Here is a 25,615-nt window from a genome sequence, read left to right on the forward strand (position 1 = left end):
AATCTCTAAGTTTGTTCTTTTGTTTCCCAATGGAATGCATAGCCAACTGGTTTATATCTGATTACACTAAAGGTTTATGCTTTTATCACTGCTCGCCATTTGCACCTTTGTCTCAATTTTGATAAGGTTGTAAGAACTACACTATAAAAGTAAAATATTCACTTTAACCAAACACAAAAGAACAAATATTGCATGATTCTACTTCTGTCAAATACCTAAAGCAGTCAAATTCACGGAGATAGAAAGCAGAGTAGAGGTTACCTGGGATTGGCAGGAGGGGCGTGGGGACTTACTGTTTAATGGGCAGAGTTTCTGCTTGAGCAGATGCAAAAGTTCTGGAAATTGATAGTGGTGATGGTTGCACAACACTGTGAATGTACTTAATATTGCTGAACTGTACACTTAAAATGGTCAGTTTTATGTTATATATATTTTACTGCCATGGAAAAAAATCTTCACTTTCATTTTTCACTTTCCTACTCATTTTTATTAAATAATTATGGCAAAGTAAAATGAAATATTGACAGAACTGCATAAGCACTGCTAAACAAATAAGCTTGAAGAGATGATGTTGCTAAAATTGATGTCTGCTGATAGGCACTGTCGCCATGCATATCACCCCAAATATTAACTGGTCAGCTGATCCCCAGCCTCTGAACTCGGCCTTTGAAAGGCAACTCTAGGAGCAGTGATATAAAATGTGCAAAGTCTGAGCTGTTCAAAAATAAGAAGCAAAAAAGAATTTTTCTGCAATTCAAAGGGTAAAAAAAGTAATTTTTACAAAAATGATCACAGTAAGACATCAGAAAAAGGGAAATGGGTGAGGAAATTATAACATATTAACATGATATAACAATCTACTGCTGCACGTATGTTTATCATATCAATATTTCCATGGGTTTATTCAAAATAATCATCAGTGAACAAGGGCACAAGAAGAGTTACAATATTGTTTTAATTATATTTGAAAACTGTTAAATTCACTTATTTTATTCATCAAAATATTTTAAAGGAAAGTGCTTACATGGGACCTGAGAATCTACTGAGACTCTAAGACCAGATATTCTTTTTTTTTTTTAATTTTATTGCTGTATAGTTGATTTACAATGTTGTGTTAATTACTGCTGTATAGCAAAGTGATTCAGTTATACATATACACATTCTTTTTCATATGCTTTTCCTTTACGGTTTATCACAGGATATTGAATATAGTTCCCTGTGCTACAGGGATCTTGTTTACCCATCCCATATATAATAGTTTGCATCTGCTAACCCCAAACTCCCACTCCATCCCTCCCCCTCCCCCTCCCCCTCCCCCTCAGCAACCACAAGTCTGTCCTCTATGTCCGTGAGTCTGTTTCTGTTTTCACAGTTATGTTCGTTTGTGTCGTATTTTAGATTCCACATGTAAGTAACAGATATTCTTATTTAAACTGACAAAACAAGGAAGTTTTCTCAAGGGTAAGTGACACTTTCACTTAGGGTACGAATAACTATCAGGGTGACATTTGATTTACCCACAGAATTTACCTTTCACAGATGATGAAGCTGCTGTGTGATTCAACTGAACATCAGAGGCAACGTGAGAAGGACCCGCCAGCCTCCTAACAGCCATCCCAGCGCTGTTTCCACACCTGGGATCCTTATACAAGGTGTAAAACGTGAAAGCCTCTCACTTAGATATTCCATAACAGCCTTCGCATTTTTATCAACGGTAAGAGTATGTCACCATTTGTATGTACTTATTTCTCTTTTCGTAACATGATCCCACTCTGAGAATGGCACTTATTTTGATTATTATTAAGTGGACTATGTAACAAATTCCAAGTGATCCTGAGTGCGTAAGTGTCCCAAACAACAGACTCTGCTGCCTTCAGTATAACCAGGTATAAATCCGAGAAGCAAAATTTCAAATAACATGAAAATGTCCGGACCAGAGGGCTTCCCTGGTGGCGCAGTGGTTGGGAGTCCGCCTGCCGATGCAGGGGACACGGGTTCGTGCCCCGGTCCGGGAGGATCCCACATGCCACGGAGCATCTGGGCCCATGAGCCATGGCCACTGAGCCTGTGCATCCGGAGCCTGTGCTCCGCAACGGGAGAGGCCACAACAGTGAGAGGCCCGCGTACCGCAAAAAAAAAAAAAAAAAGTCTGGACCAGAGTTAGCAAACTGGCAGGTCACAGGCCGTCATGGCCAGCAGGCCTGTTTTGTTGTGTTCATCTGGTGTTTTTAAATATTGAGCTAATATATGGAAACAGAGTTTGCACATACAAATTCTCTTGTCTGGTTTATCTTGAAAAAATCAGCAGATTGGGCCCTCTGTCCCCCGCTCCATATCAATGTGTGTAGGGGGGCAACCAGCTTTAGCCAGGACAAGGGTTGGTCCTCCAGCTCTCCTGCCTGCTTCCCCGACCCTGGCCCCGCTACAAGCATCTCATGGGACCTGCTCACGCACCACTAGGCCCACTCCGTGTGCTACCTGTCTAGACCTCAAGTCCAAAAGCCAATCTTCAGGTGCTACTAAGACTGTAGTGGAGACTGGGGAACCTTCCATTCTATTTCTCCTCACTAGTCTTTTTAGACTCCTGACTTCAAGTCTCAGCTGTGCCAATGAGATCCCAGCTCAGGAACTGAGATTCCCTGAATTAAACATGTGGCTTCCCATCTCTTAAGCAAGTGAGTGAGGGGCCAGAGGCCTCCCTGTCCCTGCTGGGCTGGTTTCTGCCAATGGGCTGAGTTCTCTGACACGTGCCGGCCAGCGCATGGAGGTGGTGACGTTCACTTCTGCAGGCGGACATAACATCTGAGGGTACACTGCCACTGGCCTGGGAGTTTCCTGTCCACCGGAGGCAGGTCAGATCCTGATCCAATCCTGGAGCCAGGGCTGGGCACGGATTTGACTCACGCCTGGTCTCATCACCACCTGCACTAAACCCATCCTTCAATCTCAGACTCGTCATTTCTATTCCTGGGCCATCAGTCAGATGAGATCAATTCCCAGTATTATATATTCCTCTGTATAAGAAGTTGGGCGCAAAGAATTAGCCTGTATCTAATGAGTAGGAAAAGTATTTTTGCTGAGTAGACTCTGCAAACATCCATAGCTAGAAATTTCATATTTAGTTTTTAACTGGCAGCCTCATGACAGACTTAAAAGTTGTGTGTGTGCGTGTGCCTGTGTGGCAGTGTGCATAACACACACAGACAAGGACACACACACACACACACACACACACACAGAGTCATCCATGAAGCCCTTCAGGTTCACGGTGCTTCATGTAAGATACTGTATCCAAAGCTGACGGAGAGTTTCCTGTCACAAAAGGACACATCTGCTGGGGCAAAAGGCAGAGGCAGCTGGAGATGCTGCTTTATATATATATACACACACACACACACACACACACACAGACACACACACACACATATACATACATATGGAGCAGGGAGACTATATCTCTCTGGATTTCAAGAAAAGTCACAAATCGAAAAAATAACAAGCTCTCCCTTCAAATGACAGAGTTCTTTGGTCCCACCCATGGAGGTGTTTGGGAGGAACCAGGCTCTGAGTAGGACTAGGGTGGCTGGGAAGATGCTCCTGGCACTGGATCCCTCGGTCCACGGGGTCCTGGGGCCCAGCAGACAGGCCCAGGGGCCTCCCAGGCTTCTGCTGCCCCGATCAATCCGGGGCAGGCCAGTCACGAGCAAAGTTCTCCTGGCTGTTAAAGAGGCTGAACCAGGGCGGTGAGCCCAGTGAACACGTGGCAAGATAAACAACCCATTGATACAGCCCCCCACCTTGTGCCTCACGGAATGTCTAGAACCCTCCGATATCACTTTAAAATCTATCCCAGTGGAAGGACAAGGACAGGCCCCATTCACTAGAGGGCTATGTCCGTGGTCCACAAGGTCACTATTTGTCCAGGGATTTTCCAAGAGACTGACATGCAAGAGATGGGCTGGCTAGTCAGCATCAATGTAAGTATACGTATGATAATTATTTTGCATAACGATCTTGTAAAAAGCAAATCAATCTCTTCCTTTCCAAGATAAGAAACTGTGCTTGAAGTCTGAGGGACACCAGTGAAGAAACAGTAAATAAGTAAACAAACACACTGTACTCTTCTGTAATCGTATTTCTCACGTCTTCCTTAGAGGTATTCATGGTTTTGAATTTTCTATTCAGTTGTTTACCACTAGCTGGCTTTCAAAAAACCAAAACCAGTTATGTACTTTACCGCCTTGGCTACTTCCTGCCAAACAGACCATCTTGGATGACTTGGGTAACGGGTCATACTCTCCTTCCTGAAGCCACAGGAGCAAGGGGACAGGGGGATGGGTTCCCAGGATGTTCAGTTCTTGCTATCAGCACACTCAGATTCTAGAGCAGCCAACAGAGGAACGACGTGAGGTTTGTATCGTATCAATTTTGCAAAATGTTCCGTGAGCACAGTGCAGCCGAGGTGGGATACACATCCCACACCATCCAGACAGACAGCCTGGCAAAACTCAGCCCCGAAGCTCACCAAGGCAGCAGCTCTGCCTCAGGAAATAACAATGACCCTGGACAGCTGTCAAAGTATTTCTGCATATATGACACCTGGGCGTGAAAGACGTGCCTCCCAACACATATCTCATCTGGAGGAGTAAAGTGATCTGGGGGAGTTTCTCACACAGCCAGGTGGGAAACAAGATCCTTGCTGGAAAAATGCTGAGCGCCGGCCCGGCCACGCTGAGTATTCTTATTTAGAAAAGTCTCCAGCTTGTGTTTCACGTAAGTTGCAGCTCAGAACTGTCGCAGAACTTGTTCTGCATCCGTCCGGACTGCAGGTTTAGATTGTACGACTATGAAGCGAATCCTGCAGCCCTCAGCATCCTTAATTTTACTGGGTTTCATCTCCTTGTGGCTCTAGACAGCCCCTCCTTTTTTTTCCTTCATTTTCCATTTTAGTGACAGAAGGGGTTTGACCAAGAAAGGATTAGGTTTGGAAGAGATCGTTCAGAGGGTAAAAACTTTCCAGCGTATGGGCATTGTTTAGGGGGAATTACAGAATCCAGGGAGTAGTCAAGTTCTGGTGACTGTTTCAGAACAGACCCTTTGCAGAGCCTGCTGGCAGATGGGGGCGGGGAGGGAGGGAGGGAGGAAGCTCTGAGCTGGGGAGTGGTGATAAAACTGTAACCTAGATTCAAAATTCTCCATGCAGGGCAACAGTTGAAAGCAATTTTTCTTTTATTGCCCCGGGTTAGATGTTAAATCCTGGGATTTGTCGTTCAGCCCATGCGTTGGTAAATGAGTTACGGCAGTTTGGGTTTTGCTGTTTGCCCTCTGTCATCGTGAAGTTGTACGAGGCTATCCAGGGAGCCTACCCCATCCACCCAACCACCTTGTGCCAAAGTTTTATTTTCTGTTTGGTTTCCAGTCCTTGAAGAGCCTGCCTTCCAAACAAATTGACCACTTGCTTAAAATAAGCAGATCAAAGTATAGGAAAAGAACCCACAATTGCCGGTAATTGCTACCTGATTTTATTTTTCAATCAAGTGGTTGCTTGCACTCAACTCTAGTCAGCAGTGATTTACATGGTGGGGACCTATGGGCTAAACTAAGAATGCGCCCTATTTGGCAAATTGACACTCTTTCCAAACGTCCTAGAATCATAACATTTTTGTCCACTTTGCTTCCTCTCTGGCTTCTGATCACCAGCTCCGTGGTCTTCATACACCCACGTGTCGTACCATTTGCCTTTCACTGCAAAGACCACCAGGGTTTCAAGGAACATCAGAATGTATGAATCTTAAGGATCGTTATGTAGATTCTTAACGGCTCCACCTTCATCAGACTTAGTATTGCTTCATCAAGATAATAGTCAAACTTACTAACGCACTTAGTGGAAACACGGAGGACCGGAGTCCTGCCAATGATGCACATTTGTCCAAAGATTTAGGATCAGTAAGTAACAACTCCCCTGATGTCACGTGACTTCAAAACACAAAGTTGAAAACAGCAAGACCAAATGAAAAGAAAAAAACATACAAAACAAACAAAAATCACTGCAGAGAGTAAAGTCGTTAAATACATACATCAGCTATCGAATCAACCAATACCTTTGGCAAAACCATTAGCACTTAAAAGCCGGGTTAAGGATGAGGTAAAGTAAAATAAAGACTCCTGTGAGAAGTAACACTGATGCTAGATGTCAGACAACTGAAAATATAAAACAGTATTGAGAATGTAGACGTGGTAGTTTTACCACCCAGCGTTCCAAGCTCCACAGAGAAAGACAAACACAAAAGATACAACGTATCAATCCCGGAAACCTCTACAGGAGGAGGGAGGGACAGAGTGGATAATAAACAAACAACCACATGTCAGATAGTGATAAAAGCTCTACAGAAACCCGGCCGGGACTACAGGGCACAGAGAGACTGGGGCTGGAGCTGTTGCAGGCTGGCATATGTATTTTCTAATTCCCCTAAAAATGTGAGCTCAAGCTAGAGGCGGCATCTTCCTGGCCTTCCAGACAGTTCACCAGAGAAAGCACAAAGAATGATGCACATTCTCCTAAGGAAACCAGCTGACACCAACAGTGTATCACTCCCAACCCTGCAGAAGGGAAACTTCCATCAGATAGGAAAGGGGGGCTGCGATTTCTCATCATCCCTCCTCTTCACCATTCCAGTGTTTTGTTAAAGAAAATGTACAGTCAGCCGACATGTAATTCTGCTTTAGGATACTGGTGATAGAGAGGGTCGGTGGACAGTTTTAAAAGAGCAATAATGACTTTGGGTAGCATTTGTTTTAAAACTCTTTCCCATCCAGATTCCTAAAGGAGCCCCGTTTGTACACAAAGGGACTTGGAAATCTACTGAAAAGCGCATTTCCCCTGCCTGTGTGTGAGTGGACATGTCTGGGGACCCCAATGACACTGAGTAGACTCAGCAGCTCGGGGGTGTCAGGATGAGGGTCTGGAAGAGAGGCTGCCCCTGCAGAGAAGGGCTCACCTGACTCTGAGTCTTCTGTTTCAAGACAGGAACCTGGGATAAAATGAAGCATTTTCTTTTCCATTGCAAATTAGCTTACAAAAGCAGAATGATGATTTTTAAATGTGTGCAACATCAGAAACCGAAATATGCATGATTTAGAGAGAAACCTTTGCATAACAGCAGGAGACAGGAGCACCTAGACAATCTGACGACTTGCTACAGAACCACTGGACAGGAGAGACTTTGGGGGGCATAATGCTCTGAGGCTTTGGAGGAGGAAGCAGGACATCTGTTCTCATGCAAGGGCTAACCAAATCTCCAAGGCCTGTAAGGCAGGTGGATTAACTGTATCCTCCCAACAACCCTATCAGGAAGCGACTGTCATTATCCTACAGATGAAATAACTGAGGTCATAGAGGTTTATTATCTCACCCCCGGATCCACAGCTAGTAAGTGGGTGAGCTCAGATTTTTGGGCAACAGAGCCTAAGTCACCACTCCAAGCATGTGCAATAAACGCAGATGCATGATAAGGGACAGAGTGAATTACCATACAAGTTAGTATATTTCAGAGGGAAAGGGCACAGTATTAAGATATGTGCTAGGACAAGAAATGTAAACCATGAACACCATGGACAAACCAGGATGGATGGTAACCTTCGCTACCACCTGATTTAAGTGAGATGAAACAAAAAGTATCTTTAAACATTATCTAGTTATTTATTTACACAATGATTGTTTATTGAGTACCTACTACGTGCCAGGCACTGTTCTAGACAGTGGGTCAAACAGATAAATTCCCTTCCTTCATGGAGCTTACGTCCTAAAGTGTGCATATGTGTCTATGTGCACGTGAGTGTGTGTGTGCACAGTTCCTTAAGTGTGTATGCATGTGCAACAGTGAAACAGATTTAACATCTTTTCTCCTGTAAATCTGTTGAAATAGAACTTTGCCCTATTAAAATGTACATGGTAGCTCAAGTTATAACGGGTTGAACCTCTAACCTATGAATCCTTAATATGCTAAAAATATATTTCAAAAGCGTTAGAATTCTACTTTCCCTAAGTTAGGGAGGTGGAGAGGCCAGACCAAGATTCAGGCATTCTAGATGCACGTTCTAGCTCTGATACTACTTAGGTTACTCTGCCTTCTTGTAGCGTTTTCTGTCCTACGCGGTGCACAGTCACCGTGAGATCACACTCACCTTAACTTTGCAGCTTGCTTTCACATGTTATTTCAGTTGCTCCACACAATGACCCTACGAAGCAGGCAGGACGTTATTTTTGTCCAACTTTACAATGAAAACCTGAGACGGTCCAAACGACGTAATACGGCTTCAGCAGGAAACTCGAGCGCAGGCCCCCGGGTCCAGGTTAAGGGCGAGCGAGACAAGGCACATCAAGGCGCTCTGGAGACCACGGACGGAGGTCTAGAACGTCATATTCGTCTCCACGGAAGGCGGGGTGACAGGGTGAGGCACAGCGGAGTGACCGAGTACACCTGCCGCGGACCCACCCCTTCCACTTAACAGCTGTGACACCTAGGCTCTCTGAACCTGTTTCCTCACCTAATTTTTAAAACTGGAGGTCCTAATGGTGCCTGCCTCCCGGAGTTGCTGTGAGGATTAAATAAGATAATGGGTGTAACGCACCTGACCCAAATACCTGGCGTGGAGTAAGGCTCCACCCTTGTCTGCTATTGTTATTCTACGAAAGAAGCCACCATAGAGGGATCACCCAGCCTCACCCATCTCCACCCTCCATGCCACAGTAGAAGACTGTGCTGGGGCGCATTGCACCGCTCAGGTTTCCCAGCCCTTGCATCACAGGAAACAAGCTCAGGAATCGGGAGCAGCAGAAACGGCCGTGGCAGAGTCACAGAAATATGGCAACGGGGTGTTTCACGGCCCTGTGCCTCCATAAGGGGCATCCAATGGTGAACAAAACCTCTAGGCTGCCTTAGAGGAGTTCCTCCAATGCAGGGTGGGCGTGTGTACTCTGTTTCATTTTCAGTTGAGATTGCTAAACGTAATGGTGAATTTGATTTTTCTGTCTTTCAACACGTGAGCCTTTGTATGCCAACACTGCGTAATGACGTGAAATTCACCTTTAAAATACGACTTTGTCCTTGCTGGTTATCCATTTCATATATAGTAGTGTGTATCTGTTAACCCCAAACTCCTAATTTATCCCTCCCCCGATTTCCCCTTTGGTAACCATAAGTTTGTTTTCTATGTCTGTGAGTCTGCTTATGTTTCGTATATAAGTTCATTTGTATCATTTGTTTTTAGAGTCCACATATAAGCAATATCATATGGTATTTGCCTTTGTCCAGTTTACTTCACTTAGTATGATCATCTCTAGGTCCATCCATGTTGCTCCAAATGGCATTATTTCATTCTTTTTCATGGCTGAGTAATATTCCTGTGTGTGTGTGTGTGTGTGCGTGTGTGTGTGTGTGTGTACACACATATATACACATATATACGCATACATATACGTATACACGCATATATATGTATATATATGAAAGAAGAGGGGAGGGGGAGTGGTATATATATATATATATATATATATATATATATCACATATTCTTTATCCATCCCTCTGTTGATGGACATTTAGGTTGCTTCCATGTCTTGGTTATCGTAAATAGTGCTGCAATGAACACTGGGGTACGTGTATATTTTTGAATTACAGTTTTCTCCGGATGTATGCCCAGGAGTGGGATTGCAGGATGATATGGTAGCTCTATATTTAGTTTTTTAAGGAACCTCCACAGTGGCTACACCAACTGTATAGCACAGAGAATTATACTCAATATTTTATAATAAGCTATAAGGGAAAAGAATCTGAAGAAGGATATATACATATATATATATATATATACACACACACACATATATATGTTTGTGAATAACTGAGTCACTTTGCTGTACACCTGGAACTAACGCAACACTGGAAATCAATTCGACTCCAATCGAAAAATTAAATTAAAAGAAATTAAAACATATGATTTTGTCACAACCACAAAGAAGGCCTTAAGAGAGATTCCTGTGCCCTCCCCTGGAACTACTGAAGAGGGAGAGGAATACACACATCTTCAAACAGGAGTAAACTATAAAAGTCAAGATGAAGAAAGCCCTTGGACAGTATGAACAATGTGCAGGATTGTTGCAGGAAGTACATCAATTATGATTCATTACATTTAAGAGATGTAACTGCAAGAGAGTAAACTATAACTGTGCGTGTCTCATTTAGCATGACAAGACACCATTGTTCACACAACACTTTAATGTAACGAACACGTGTTTCTCTTGGCCTAAGTTTCTTTTGCTATAGAAGTAAAATCTTAGTTGTAAATGTTTTCCTTCCCTACAGAGTATCTCATATTACTCCCATGGAAATATTAAACAGATGACACAGATACAGATCCCTACTTCTACTAATTAAATGTAAGAACCAAGAAGGGAAGACTTGCCAGGATCACAACACAAAGCTGATGGCAGAAGTGGAGCTGAACAGGGTCTTCCTACTTCTAATCTGGAGATATCTTTTCCAAAATGTAGGTCCAACACTTCTTCAACTGCTGAGCTATTGCTCTTCTATCCAAGTATGGAAATATAGCAGATAAAACAAAGGCAGAATAATCAAATCCTTCATACTGAAAAACTAGGAAAGTGCATACTATTTTCACCTTACATTAAAGAGAACCCATTATGATAGTCCATAAGCAGGACATATCCATGGACTTTAAATATTACATAGAAAGCACTTTTTTTAAAAGTACCATGTAAAATGTCACTGAGTAATCCAACAATGTGGACACAGAGCCTCCTCTCACTACAAACATATAATATTGATATCTAGCCACACTCAAAATAAAGGAAAATGTGTAGGAAGCCAGGAATAAGGACAGAAATCAAAACGAGAGATGTCAGTAGGATTTCAAGCCACAGTGAACCAGGGGGATTCCAGACAAAACACCTGCCCTGTGTGCTAGGGTCTGGCGTTTGAATACCTACATGAGGACAAGAAATGTGACTTCACACCAGTAAGGGAAGAACTCACGCATAAATTCCTGAGTTCCAAGAGCTACTTTGTCCGAAATAAAAAAATAGTGAAAGTGGCCTATAGTTAGGAAAAATGGTAGGAAACATGTCAACTTTTTATGGCCTTGGGCAGAGGGAAAATTCAGCTGTGAGGTATAAAATTCAAGGTCTACCCCACCTTATAAGATATATATAAGATCTATTTACCTAGAGTCATTCAGGAAAACCAAATTCTTGAATCATATAGGAAAGCCAAACTGAGAACCAAGCTAAAATCAAGCTAACACTAAAAATCAGTCACTGAAACCCTGGGTCCCAGCAAGAACACTCAAAACCAATTTGTAAGAACCTTTCGCAACACGAGGAAAACAGACCACTACCAAGTAAACATCCCAGAAAACATCTCAGAATTTAAGTTATGCACCAAAAATCATACACCTGCAGAATATGTAGGAAAACGTACCCGGGATGTGAGCCAAGGCAGTCTGGCCTGGCTCCTGCTAAAGCAGGTAATCATATTAAAACTGAAGTGTAACCACAAAAGGAATAGAAACAGAATGTATGATAATGTATAAAAGAATGAAGGAAAAATTTGACTGAGCCAAAACATGGCAAGAAAAGAAAACTGAAGACACCAAGGAAAAGCACAGTAAACAGAGAGCAAAGTCCAAATATATCATTACGCACGATATATGTAATTATATGTCTCCTTAAACTACAGATATTTGCAAATTTAAATTAAAGATACAAAATCAGCTACAAGTGGTTTAATAAGCTACAGTTAAAGGAAAATTATCCAGTTGATTTGATAGTTATGGTAAGGGAAAAGATATGTCTGGAAAATATAGATGTGAAAAACATAGATACAGAAAAAAATACATTTGCAGAATGAAGTTTATTTTGAACAACAGTAGGAATATAACAAAAAATAGACTCTGAGCCACAAGAAAATTATTTAAAATAGAGAAGTTAATACGTAACTTAAAAAGTAAAGGAAGAATTCACTCAGAAGATATAACAATATTGAACTAGTATTTACCTAATAACATAGCGTCAAAATACTGCTATAGAAAGCAAAAAATGAGAAAATTACAACAGCAACTGACATCACAGTCTTAGAGGTTGATTTTGATGTACCCCAGAACCTAAGATATAAAGTAGCCCCAAAATTAGTAACGCTATTAAAAATTTGAACACCGTAATTTGAAATTTCATCTAGTCCTCTGTGGGTATGAATATATGTGTGTCTGTATATGTACACACGTGCCTGTATAAAACCCTGCAGACGATAAATAGAGAATACACAATCTTTTTCAAGCAAGCCTTGACATGTATTTTTAAATGGCCACCTATTAAGTCACAGAGGATATCTCTATCAGTATCAAAAATCAATCAGGTCTATATAACCAAAATGGACTAAAATATGAATAAAATGAAAAATAACCACACATCTCTATGTGTTTATTAATGAACTACTACAATTCTAAATAATTACCGGGCTACAATAAAAAAAATCTCAAGAAAATTTAAAAATACTGAAAACTGAACAGTGAAAACTCTTTATATCAAATCTATGCAATGCAACTAAAATAGGATCAGAAGGATATACTTCTAGCCTTAAATACATATATTGCCATTCCTCTAAGTTACACCCATTTGGGTCATGAGAATTCATATTTAAGAAGAGTTTCATTTCATCTCATAAAGCATTTATTTGACTTCATAAAGACCAAATTGGATTTTATAGACTTTAAATTGCTGGCTGATACATCACGCAGTCATCTTTTCAGTTTTATCACTAATATGTTGTGTTAAGTTCTCCTCAGAATACAGACGGTTGCATCATCTCCCTGAATTCTTTAGTCTTTGCCATGTTGTTTATTGTTATTATTATAATTTGCAATAAAGATAAATTTACATAACTTAGAGTATCATGAATACGTTTTGTTTGTAACATAGTCAAGTGTCAGTTTTTCATTGCTTTGAATTTAATGAGAACAAGTAGTCATATTTTGAAAAAATGTATTAAGGGAAAATGGCTTATTAGAAGTTATAACAACTAAAGTAAACTACTGAAATAACTTTGTCCATTTTAATAAGACTAATGTCATTTAGCCATGCCAACTGTGGAGCTTATGAGTTCATAAAAATATTTATCATTGAAAATACTGAAAGCAATGTTAAATATGTTTTCAACTGTAAGTGTTTTTTCAGGGATTAATTACCTTTGTAAGGTGGGGGTCAACATATTGGAAAGCAAGTAAATTCAATAATTAATGAGCTAAGCTTGCAATTCGACAATTTTTTAAAAAAATAACAAAATACAGGCTTCCCTGGTGGCGCAGTGGTTGAGAGTCCGCCTGCCGATGCAGGGGACACGGGTTCGTGCCCCGGTCCAGGAAGATCCCACATGCCGCGGAGCGGCTGCGCCCGTGAGCCATGGCCGTTGAGCCCGCGCGTCCGGAGCCTGTGCCCACAACGGGAGAGGCCACAACAGTGAAAGGCCCACGTACCACAAAAAATAAAAAAATTTTAAAATACACCCAAATAAAGTAGGAGTAACTAAATAATAAAGTTCAGAAATTGATAAATTAGAAGCCAACCAGAATCTAATTCTTTGAAAAAGAAGCCAACCAGAAAAATTCATAAACTTCTATGAATTTTGATCAAAGTAAAGAAAGATAAAAATAACAATATTAGGAATAATAAAGTAGAACTTAAGTACAAACAAAGTGGAGATTTTTTAAATCATAAAAAATAAATTTCTTCCCATAAATTTAAAAACACAAATGAAATAAAGTCTTTCTAGAAAAATAAAAATACAGATTCCAAAACTGAACTAAGAGGACATAGATAAGCCAAACAGAACTATAAACGTTAAAGCAATTAAATCATTGGTGAAAATCTACCCATATACAGACCATCCAATTCACTTGGTTTTATAGTGAGTTTTTAAAACCCTACAAGGAACAAATAAGTTTACACAAAAGTTTCTTTGTACACCTCTTTAGGGCTTCAAGCTATATGAAAGAATTCTGTAAAAAATAAAGCATCTTATCAATGATAAATATTATTCTCATTCTTAAAGTTGATACAAAAACTAATATTTTGGGTAGAAAATCACCTGCTATTATTTTAAAAAGTACCAAAATATGTCTTTGGTAGAGTGCAGTGATAATTCTAGAAGGCACCTGAAACAGTCTTTAGAAAGAGACCCACTGAAGTCATCCTTTGGACAGAAAACAGGAAATGTATGGTTGGCCCAATAGGAAGAGTTGGAGGTTTTGAGGCAGTAAGAAATTAGAAGTCTTCTTTGAGCTTCATTAGGAACAAACAGGCCAGCAGGAGGACCTGGCTTTAGACGTATGTTCAAAGCGAGATGTGGTGCAAATAATACGTGAAGACCATGAGCTTCATCCACTGACCAACCAGCCAGTAAATATGCTTCAGGAAAACAAAATATGACAAAAAGAAACAGATCAAAGGCAAGGAGAGGTTTTTCCAGAGCTCAGGATCTCAGTAACCAGGTGGATATTAACCAAAGAAAGTCTGGTTTCTATTTTAAATTCAGCAGAGTCTGGAGCCCAGAGGACCAAATTGCTTTGTCTTTCCCTTAAAATAATAATACAAGTTATTTAATTTCAAGACAACAGGACGAAGAGAAGTGGAAAATGCTGCATCCTAAGCCCAAGTTCAAGGGTAAAGGAAGTGAAAAGGGCAGGTGAGAGCTGACACCCGGAAGAGGCAAACAGGCCAGCTTCCCAAGACTGCAAGATAAATGAGGGAGTGTCTGGGGGAACCACTGAGGACACAGAAGGGGGCTTTGTTACTTTAAACAGCAGGGGGACCCACTGCTTTGTCCCAGCACCCTGAACAGAGGTAGAATGCATGCCCAAGTTTACCCAGTTTAGGACAAATCCCACTGACCCACGTCATGGGCAAGGAAATCAGAGGACACAATCTTAGAACACTCTAGGAAAATTTTCTCTTCTTCATTCTTTGGCTACCTATTATTCCAAGCTGTAGAACTCCATCCCTGTACACAGGATTTACCAAGCAAAGTGAGCATTTATAACTTAAAAAAATCAATAGTTCAGGGCTTCCGTGGTGGCGCAGTGGTTGAGAGTCCGCCTGCCGATGCAGGTGACACGGGTTCGTACCCCGGTCCGGGAAGATCCCACGTGCCGCGGAGCGGCTGGGCCCGTGAGCCATGGCCGCTGAGCCTGCGCGTCCGGAGCCTGTGCTCCGCAACGGGAGAGGCCACAACAGTGAGAGGCCCGCGTACCGCAAAAAAAAAAAAAAAAAAAAAACCAACAGTTCATTCGAAATATAAACATTCAAAATGAAAGAACAATAAGAGTTCACATGCATGAGGATCTAAGTGAAAAACAAATTGGGAGACGTTTCTTGCCAAAATTTTTTTTAAAAACTTTTCAAAGGAGGGCTGAATTTGCTATGTTCTTCTATTTATTTAACCTACTTCACACACACGTACACAACATCACCATCCTCATCATTTTAGGAAACTTTCTTCTCTACAGAAATTTCTTTTTGACCAAACAAATTAGAAAGTCGATTACCCCTGATAATCAAGTAAAACAATGAAAAGCTGAATCATTCAATACACTGCCAAAAATGCATATTCTCACTTCTGACTGTAGTTATTTCTAAGTTTATATTGTGCAGCAATCTCGAAAACGATTCTGAATTCACCCTCGGGCATGATTTCAACCTCCTACAAATGCTATCAGGAGCCTCCGTTGCGGGCAATCAGTGATCCCCGTTCAGCTTAATCACTAGCAACGTTTCTCCATGTTCTCTGGGGCAGGTAAGCTCAGGTCCATTAGGTACACAGCATCAAAGTACCCCAAATAGAAACCATGGCATTTTGCATGTGTTAACACTCCTGTTACCCCATAGCCTCACATCCCCCTGCACTGCTCAATTCATCACCCTACCCAAACGTGAGCCAATTAAGTCATATGAGTCCTGCCAAAGCAACAGTTTTTCCAGTGCAAGAGTTAAAATGGAATTTAATGGCCAGACCACAGTTTAATGGGCTGTAAAAGTGCCCTTGGTACCAGCACAGTCTTCTCCAAAGCCAAAGAGAAAGTTGAGGGCCTAGGGGAGGTAGAGGGGGGATCCCTGGGCATTTCCCAGCTCCTCTAGGAACAGCGCAGCAGCAGGAGGACAGGGCTGGATTGTATCAAGGCAGCACCTAGAAAAGACCCTCAAGCACTAGCTTTTGGTACTAGAAGCCTACACTTATTTCTCTGAGAACCGTAGCCTTCACCCCACCACGGCGGTCTCCACTCCACTCAGACCGTTCTGGCTGGGAGATACGAACGTCTGTCTGTTTCCACCTTGGCACCACCTCAGGTGCAGGGAGGAAAGAGGAAACAGTAGTCAGAGAAGCTCCACTTTTGGTACAGGCAAAGAGACAGGCAGGACAGCAAATGCCAGGGAACAGAAACACATCTGGATGAGAAAACTGCCCACAGGCAGATGAATACACCTAGGAGCTCACACAAGCAAGAACGCCTTCTAATAAAATACCATACAATTAACACGATGACGTCACGTAAGACGAATAGATTGTGATGGGAAAAAGCAAGTGTAAAAAGGCAATGCTCAGAATAGGAACGCTTGGAAAAGGCAGAGCCTAAAACAGAAGCAGGAAAATGCAAGAGGCAGCCCAGTCCAGGGGGAAAGGAACCGCAGTGCCAGAAAACTGGTGGAGTAAACCCTGCTACTCTTCCACCACTCCTGACGGTGACAATATTCAGCGCTCACTGCAGGCCCGGCACTGTCCTAAGAAGGGTATACAGATCTCTTCTCATTTAACCCTGACACCAAACAAGCCTCCAGGGTAGACAGGAAGATAAGACATCGGGCAGAGCTGGCTGGAATTCTGGCTCACCATCAGGCAGCAAGGTAACTTCCCCAGCTCTCAGTTTCCTCCTATCTGAAACGCGGTCATCATACCTGTCCCGGGTGGTTGTGAAAATTAGAGATAATGAACTTAAGTGGCTACTAGCGGCTGTTATTAGTGTGATTGATCAGATTAATATAATCAGGAGTGAGGAACAGAAGAAAGAGCTATAATTGAATAGAAATGGCAGCAGAGAAGTAGTCATGGAAACAGGGCATGAAAGCACCCCTTTGGTGACAGAGGCTCAGAGAGAGAAAGAGTAGACAGCGCCTGCGCTTGGCTCCGCGCTTTGTGCGTCCGTGGGCAACTCGGGCAAACTCTCTGAGTTTCAGTTTCCACCTCTACCGAGTGGGTATTAATATCTGCCCTTCCTACTTGGCAGGGCTGCTGTGAGGACCGCATGAGATAGCACCTGCGTTTACTATGACAGGCAATGAGTTTATGCAAATGTGCATAATAGACAGGGACATCCTTTCCCCCTTATTCCATTTCCCAGGTGAAATTAAAACACTCAACTAGTAGAGCCATGTCAAAACCAGGCAATTACCGGCTGCAAAGCCTTTAAATAGCACATGTCTCCTTTGGTCACCATGAACAGAAGCTAGTTAACTTAATCTGACATCGAAGGTTTGTTTCGGGCTTACCTCCTGCACCCTGCACTTTCTATAAACCATCCCTGCTTTGCGCTTCCCTCTCAATTTAGGCCTTTGCTTATTCCTCTCTGGAATGTTGTTCCATTTCATCTCCAATTGACCATCTTCTGCTCATCCTTGAAAACCTAGTTTAAACGCATCCTCGGCATGAGGAAGTGCTTCCCTTCTCCCTACACTATGTATCACCTTTTCTGAATGTCTTATCCCACCCAGCACTTCCCTGGATTACGAGTGCTGTGGCGTATGCCATCTCTCCCACCAATCTCTAGGCTTGGGGGTGCAGCAATGTTTCTTTTCATCCTTTATGGAGACCTTAGAGCATGGGACCTCTCAAGGAGCAGACGTATAAAACAGACGCAATAATGCATAAATTCTGTCGACCTGATCACTTTTTGAAATCATTACAACAACAGTAGTTGCCGTATTTTAAATTAAAAAGTATTTAAAATATAAAGGACAAGCTCCACGATCCTAACACAAGTTTATGTGGGGTGAAAATAAATGAAGATGAGAAGATCCGTTCGGAGGCTCCTGCTTTCCAAAGGAGACTAAAATGTAGTTTGGAAACGTGGGTTAATTACGTTCAAACATGCATCTGGCTTCACTGGCCTCAGTCACCACGAAAATGCTTCCTGGAGAGTGACAGCCTCAGCCCAGAGGAAGGGAGGAGACAGGGCGTCCCCGTCGTGCTGCAGGCACTCAGGTGTCCCTGGTCCCCTTCCAGGCACCTCACTAGTCAGGTGCACGGCAGCGTCTGCGTCCCTGCCAAGGCACGTCTCTCTCCCAAGCATCCAGGGCTTCCACCGTTCTAGCCTGGGTGCTGCTGCCGCCCCTCTCCCAGTAGGTGAGACCCATGAACTTCAGCCCACTGCCCTCCTTCCTCAGTAAAGAGGTCTCAGCCTCAGCAGAGGGCTCTCACACTCGGCGTTCCAGGCAGAGCAAGCCGCAAATCGCTAAATTTGTACGGGTTAAAACTCCGGGGCTATTTCCAGGCCAAGGTCCACTCAAGAGCCAAAGCATGAAACTGCCCCTCCCAGGGTCCCTTTCATTGAAGCTGCTCTGTCATCCCTGCCCTGGTCCACAGGGAGGCGGCCACGACCCAGAGGTCAACTCGCCGATCCGGGCACCCTCCCGGCCTTGGTCCCCGCCGCACCCCGCGGGTCCAGCTCGCTCACCGATCTTGGCCAGGGAGGCCAGCAGGATCCACAGGGTGATCTCGAAGGGGATCTGCACGTGGGGGTAATCCAGGGTGAACACGGGCAGTCGGCTCTCCTCGAACGGCGTCGTGCCCGGAGCCACCACGCTCGCGGGGCTGGGCGGGCTGGAGCTGGTGCCCATGACCCGCGGCGCGTCCAGCAGGGTCTCGGCCAGGGCGCCCGCCGGCCCCGCCACCTGCAGGAGCAACAGCAGCAGCAGCAGCAGCAGCGGCTGAGGCGGCGGCGGCGGCGGCGTCCGCCGGCTCCGCCGGGTACCCGCCGGCTCCATGGGCTCGGCTCCCCCCGCTGCCGTCGTCCCCGAGCTCGGCCCTCGGCGCGCTCAGCGCATCGCCCCGGAGCGGGCAGGGCCGCCCGCCGGGCCCGGCACGGAGCGGGCAGCGAGAGCCGCCGCCGCGGGGCCGGAGGTCTGCAGCGCACCGACCGGGTCCCCGCCGCGAGCGGGCGCGGCGCCTGGTGGGGGCGCACGGGACGCGAGGCCACGGCGCGGAGCCTCGGCGCCCTCAGCCGCCCTCCGCCGCCAGCCGCCGGCCCATGTCCCGTCCGCCGCCCGCCGCGGCCCGCGGGCGGGGGCGGGGCGGGGCGGGCGCGGCGCCGGGGCCGCGGGGCGGGAGGACGGGCCCGGGGCGGGCGCGCGACGCACCGGCCGAGCCCTTGGGCGACGCGGGGCCCGGAGCCGCGGGGGCGGCGGCCGCGCTCGCAGGGGCCCCACGACGCGCGCCGAAACCCGCCAGCCTCGGAGCCTGCGAGCTCTGGGCGGAGGGGCCGCGCGGTGGCCGGAGCTGTCCCCGCCCCGGAGGCCGCGGCGGGAGTCCATCCAGGGAAGGGGCCGTCGCGACCCAGGCGGCGCGCGCAGGGGACCCGGGGCGCTGGGCCGGGAGGAGACGCCGGCCCAGCCCGCGCCCCGCAGAGCTCCGTGCCCCGTAGGGAAGGTTCAGAAAAGCCTCCTGTCGTTCCCCTTCCTGGGCTTAATCAGGTCGCGCACAGGGCACGCTCTCGGGGCGCTGAAGCTCCCCGTGCAGAACTCCGGTTCCCACGCTCCCATCGAAGCCCTTTCTTTTCCACCGTGTACGGGTGTCACTCATCGGGCCCCTGTCGCTTCCACTTTTCTCCTCCCCGCCCCCGTCACGACAAAGAAAAACATCCTCTCTGTTTTCAGGCTTCGAGGTGTCCATGTCCGCGAGCAGCAGAACCACCATTATTTCGTGGAAAGCCCGTGATTTGCCGAGCTCAGATTGACCGGCTCCGCTAATTACAGGACGGTCTGAGGGCAGGGCAGGGGAGGGGAGGAAACGTGGTTCTTCTTCTGCCCCCGAAAGAGCCTCATCCGCCAGCGCAGCCCGTCCTCCTGGTTCGCACAAGGCGTCTTAGACCTGCCTGCAATCTGCTGTCCCAGCATCTTTATCACCAGGAACTGAAGGGACCCTAAAAGCTGACCAGTTGTCACTCAATTAACTGAAACCATTTTCCCTTCGATATTTAGGAAATAAAATCCTTCTCTTTTCTCATTTTTTAAAATGTGTCCAAACATGGGTCCTGCTATTACACACCCTGCAGTTCAACATTCAAAGCAGATTTTCTTTTCAAAGTTCTAACACAGGGAATTTGTGAAATGTCAGCAGAAGGTACAAGGAAAAAAAATAATAATAATTAATAATCCTCCACCTAAACAGAACCATATAAGGAACAGCCATCTTCGGACCTTGAAAGTAATGCAGAGACAAGTCCAGAATAAAAATGGGAGGATTCTAGGAGCTGCCACAGACACTTCACGTAATACTTTATAAAGCATAACTGTTTCAAAAGTGCAACAGAACAGAATGTAAGGATGTTCTATCCTCTTAAAAACAAAAAAACATGGAGCCATGCAAAAATCTGCCTCCTCTTCTCTATTGGAAACTTTCTGCTGGAAATTTGTATTAAAGGTGAGAGTCACATTCCTCATAAGGAAGGAGCAGCAAATGACAACTGCTTTAAAAAAAAATGTGCATCTCTACATGGGAAGCTCTATGCAAGGTGTTTTGCTTGTATTTTTCTTGTTGTTGTTAATCATAAAAGCCAAAGAGATAGACATTCTTGTACCCATTTTATAAGTGAAGAATTATAGATGCAGAAAGGTTTGAAAACCATCAGAAAAGCAAACAGACTTACCCAAGTTTACAGATCAAATAATGGTCCAAAAGGAATTCAAGCCCAGGCCTGTCCATGTAACACTCCTTCCATCCCACCCTCCACCCTGTGACTATTTACCCCAAAAGAGCAGGTCAGTTTCTCAGGTGCTTTCAAATAGAATAGTGGAGAAAATTTTAGGAATTATCCACAAAAGCCATAGCAGAATAAAGCCTTATTTCCAGTAAGTGACTCAGGCCAGTTCTACACATCGAGTGAAATAATGGTAGGACAAGGGCACATTCAGACAATAATTTCTAGAAGTTTGGGTCACATAATACTTTTAAGAATAATTGTGCCTCAGAACCAGGAAGATGAATGACAAATCGACGTTTCTGGGACCTTCCTGCCCATGGTAGCTGTAGTGACTACAGACTCCAGTATCACTTTAACTTTATGAATCTAGGCTAGTGCAGTTAAAGGTTATCAACCTTTTCTTACACTTGGAAAAATGCTCTTTTATTTATTCTTATCCGTGGAAGATGAACAACTTGGTTTAAAAAACACTTTTTTCATTTCTCCCCTAAAGCAAATAAGAAAGAGTTAAATTGCACCCGCTTGCTGACAAGGACTTGGCTGAGCCATTTCTTCAAAGGGCCCCATGACTGAAAGATCCCGTCTCTACTAAGTTAAAATCGTTAGTGGCTTCCTAAGTGGCAGTGACCCCCCTGCACCACTGCGTGGCGCCAGCACCCTCTCCGCGGGTCAGCGGCCCCCAGAGCGTCCAGCCCTGTGTGTGAGCTTGATCGGGAGACCAGGAGACAGGGAAAGCCTCCATTGTCGGGTACTAGTATAATAGTCAGGAGAGTACCTAGTGATAGTGAGAACTGGTATTCCACACTATTTATTCTTTACAGATTTTTATAATATTCACACCTTAACTCCCCCTTCTTTGAAATCTGCATTGCACAACCACGAACGCTTGGTTTCATAATAATATTTCAATTCAAAAATCTTTGCCTGTAAAAAGTTGACGCTTGTAGTACTGTTGATTTTTGGGGGTTATATTTGGGGTCTTAAAGTCTGAACTAGCTTCCTTTTTTTTTTTTTTTAAGACTTAGTCCTCAGCAAAAAGCTGGAGTCCTCTTCTTAGAGAGCAGCCCCATCGAGGAGCATGCAGTGGTATTTTATTGGTTTTTATTGGTGGTTTTTATTGCTGTTCGTGGAATTAAATGCTTTTCTCTCTTTCGTTTTAGCCAGAGGTATTTGTTTCATTTCAGCAGAGAAATGTTTTACTATCTGAAAAGCTACTTTCTGCAAATTCAAGGTTATAAATGAGTGGTACTTTTGACATCAAAATCTCCTAGTCTATTTAAGATGAAATTCTGTTTTCAGATATTCAACCAGGAAGTTTTTCAGAGGCTCAGTTTTCCTCCACAAAATGAGAGACTTGGAATAGGGAACTTCCTTTCCTTATAAAAGACTTTACAGATCTAAAATCCGAATCCAACACATCTGTGTGAAGAGGACACACACCTAAATCCTTCCTCACCCTCCTCAAGCACCTTGATGTCACCTGTGGGAGGAGAGATGCCCTATCCTTTAAGCTTTGCCACGTTGTGTCTGAACTCTGATGTGCGATGCAGCCAGAAAGCAAAAAGACAACCCATAGGACCGTCTAAGTAGTATCCCACTGTTCCACCTAAGGCACACTCATTCATCAATTCAACATATATTTGTAGAGTCCCTACAGTTGCTGCACACCTGCAACTAAAAGTCTCTTGGTACCTTTGGAAGCCCAGTAAGAGCGCTTCAGGGGATTATGGGGGAGGAAACGTAATTTTCCCTCTACCCTTCTGAGTGTTTAGCTGAGACCCCTAAAGGTTAGCAAGGGAAAAACAAACAGAAGTTTATTAACATGTGTATCTCATGTATACATGAGAGATATCCAGGGAGAAATGATCTCTCTCCAGGGTGAGATTCAGGATGAAACACCATCTTTGTAGGGAAAGGGAAGTGGGGATGCAGCCTTTTAGAGGAGAATAAATTATTTTTAGGAAAAATGAATGGGCCCTTAGAAGAAGAGATGGGAGATATGACAGTTGGTGACACAGTTTGTCTGATGTCAACTTCTAGTCTCCTCTCCTGTGACCAATCTTTCCTGGTTGAGGAAATGTCCAGGGAGAAGATTTATGACAGTTGAGTTCCTTTCAGAGGCTCTGTCCTTGGGCAGCGAAGGGAAGTTCAGAGAAAGCCTCCCCCTGCACTGGATGTTTTTCAAGTGACTGCAGCTCAAAATCATCAATATACCAAGGTGGCAGATTTGGGGGCGGCATATTCTGCTACCCTTCGGGATCATGGCAAAGATGTTTCTAGAAACAGGAGTTGGAGATGAGGAATATCTTTGCAAATGTATATTTTGATTAGTGTTCTAGAATTTAATCAATGTCTACCATAGTGGAAACAGACAGAGATATGACCAAACCCAAACCTGGATAAAAAGGAGCAGAGTTTAAAACACTGATCTTCATCTAAGCATCTCTGTCCACTTCCCACTCCCTTGAATCATGAGTAATTCCTTAAAGCTTTCCGAGTTTCCATTTATCTGTCCAAAGGTCACTGTTAAAAAGCACTCGTGTGAGAGCTTCCCTGGTGGCGCAGTGGTTGAAAGTCCGTCTGCCGATGCAGGAGACACGGGTTCGTGCCCCAGTCTGGGAGGATCCCACGTGCCGCGGAGCGGCTGGGCCCCTGAGCCAGGGCCGTTGAGCCTGCGCGTCCGGAGCCTGTGCTCCGCAACGGGAGAGGCCACAACAGTGAGAGGCTCGCATACCGCAAAAAAAAAAAAAAAAAAAAAAAAAAAACAGGAGGAGTAGAGAGTGGAATGTTTACAGTTTGAATTTATTTATTTCTGCATTTGTTTATTTTAATATATACTTTGGTTTATGAGAGAAGGGCTACAAAAGGTTAATGTAAATAATTTTTGAAATTTGTTCATTCATATTCATTCAACACATGATTATTCAACTGAATTTTTTAAGACTTTGCAATAGCTGCTTATAATTGCACAGCAGAAAGTGTTTTCATTAATGGAACTCATTTTCTCATGGGTGGGTATAAATCTTACATGGTAACTCAAGCTCAAAGAAACTTCTGGCTGTAAAAGCAAATATCAAGTAAGTTTTACTCCCTAAAACTACTTATAAATGCATGTTTTATGATATGCATTTAATATATTCAAGTTCTTCTAGGTTAGAATACAGATTTAATTTTATGAAAAATACTACAGTAGCTTTGATAAGTATAATTTAGTCTGCTGTATTAGAAATAATGATGATAATATGATATGAATGATAATATTACCCTCTTATTGTATTTTAAAATTATATGTCCAATAAAATAAACAGGCTATAAACATCCAAAGAGGGTTCCTTTATAAGAGGCAATATGGCATCTTCAATGTAAATCACTCAAATATGCCCAACAACTGGCCCTAGGAATGAAATTTCACATCATACAGTGAGGCTCTCTGAGAATTCTATTGAGGAAGTAAAGTGACCCTTCTGTGAATATTCCCTTTTCTGGAATAATCGAGCAAATATTAGACTTATTAGTGCATATTATTGTTACGGTCCCTTTGATGATTCAACTTAAATTTTATACTTATACTTATTATATTTTTATCTTGAATTGTTCTTTATAAGTGTGAATATCTTTCTTATCCTAGAATTAGTTGAGAAAAAAATGATACACAGGTACAGATGAATGAATGGTAAGGAAGACATGGTAGTTATCATGAAGGTGCACGATACTTACGTGCATCCTTAGGTGGGCACATTTCTGCAGCTTCCCAGGTCTCAATTTCTGTATTTCTTCATTTATGAAATTGAAGTAATAATGTCTACTGTAGAGAGCTGCTGTCAGGATTGACTGTGAAAATGTATGTACAAGCACCTGGCCCAGATCTGCAAAGAGTACACACTAAATGAATATGGCTGTCTATCCTACATGGCCCCTGGAGGTCCCTGCCAGCCCCAAGATTCTCTGTGTCACATGATGCAATGCCTAGTGACCATCCATACTGGTCAATAACACTTGGGTCCTCTATGAATCCCAGAAAATCATAAGAATATATTTTCAGACTAGGTCTCATTTCACTTACTCAGGGGATGCCGGTCTGCACTGGTAGAAATATACCTCCTTCACAAGTGTGACTAGGAAATGCAATTCTTTGCCTTTATGGATCCAAGGGACTTAGATTGTCAATGGTTCAAAATTAACTTGTAATTTATTTCTATTTTTTTAAATTATGTAGGCACTATGGAAACAATCAGATGGAAATAAAAATAATGAAGGTGGAGGGTATAATTGGCCAAAGCGCCAGTCTTTATCATGTACTCAACCCACCATTTGCCTTTGAGTCTGTAGGTACACTGTACATCAAGAATGGCTAAACCCTATTGGCTATACAAATAAAAAATTAACTTTAGTTCTACTAGACTTCATTTCAGGTCTATTTAGGTTTAAATTCAGGCTTTGAGTTCTAGATTAAATTCATGTTTATTTGGATTCATGTCCAACTACTTGAAAACTCTGACCTAGTTACTAATCTAAGGAGTTAATGGTTCAATTATCCGGGAACCCTGTGTAGTCCCTGACGTTAAAGGCTATCAGAAAGG

General features: G+C 43.6%; 1 protein-coding gene across 1 annotated transcript in view; it reads right to left on the reverse strand.

Moving 5' to 3' along the window:
* The window catches only part of SLC9A2 (solute carrier family 9 member A2), an 86,657-nt gene extending 67,441 nt beyond the window's left edge, over positions 1 to 19,216 (reverse strand). Inside the window, exon 1 of the mRNA XM_060168702.1 lies at positions 18,792 to 19,216. Coding sequence (XP_060024685.1) covers positions 18,792 to 19,101 — 310 coding nt within the window. The 5' untranslated portion in view covers positions 19,102 to 19,216. The remainder of the gene's footprint in view (positions 1 to 18,791) is intronic.
* Between the last annotated feature and the right edge of the window lie 6,399 nt (positions 19,217 to 25,615).

Source organism: Lagenorhynchus albirostris, chromosome 13, assembly GCF_949774975.1.
Source record: "Lagenorhynchus albirostris chromosome 13, mLagAlb1.1, whole genome shotgun sequence".
Taxonomy (NCBI): Eukaryota; Metazoa; Chordata; class Mammalia; order Artiodactyla; family Delphinidae; genus Lagenorhynchus; species Lagenorhynchus albirostris.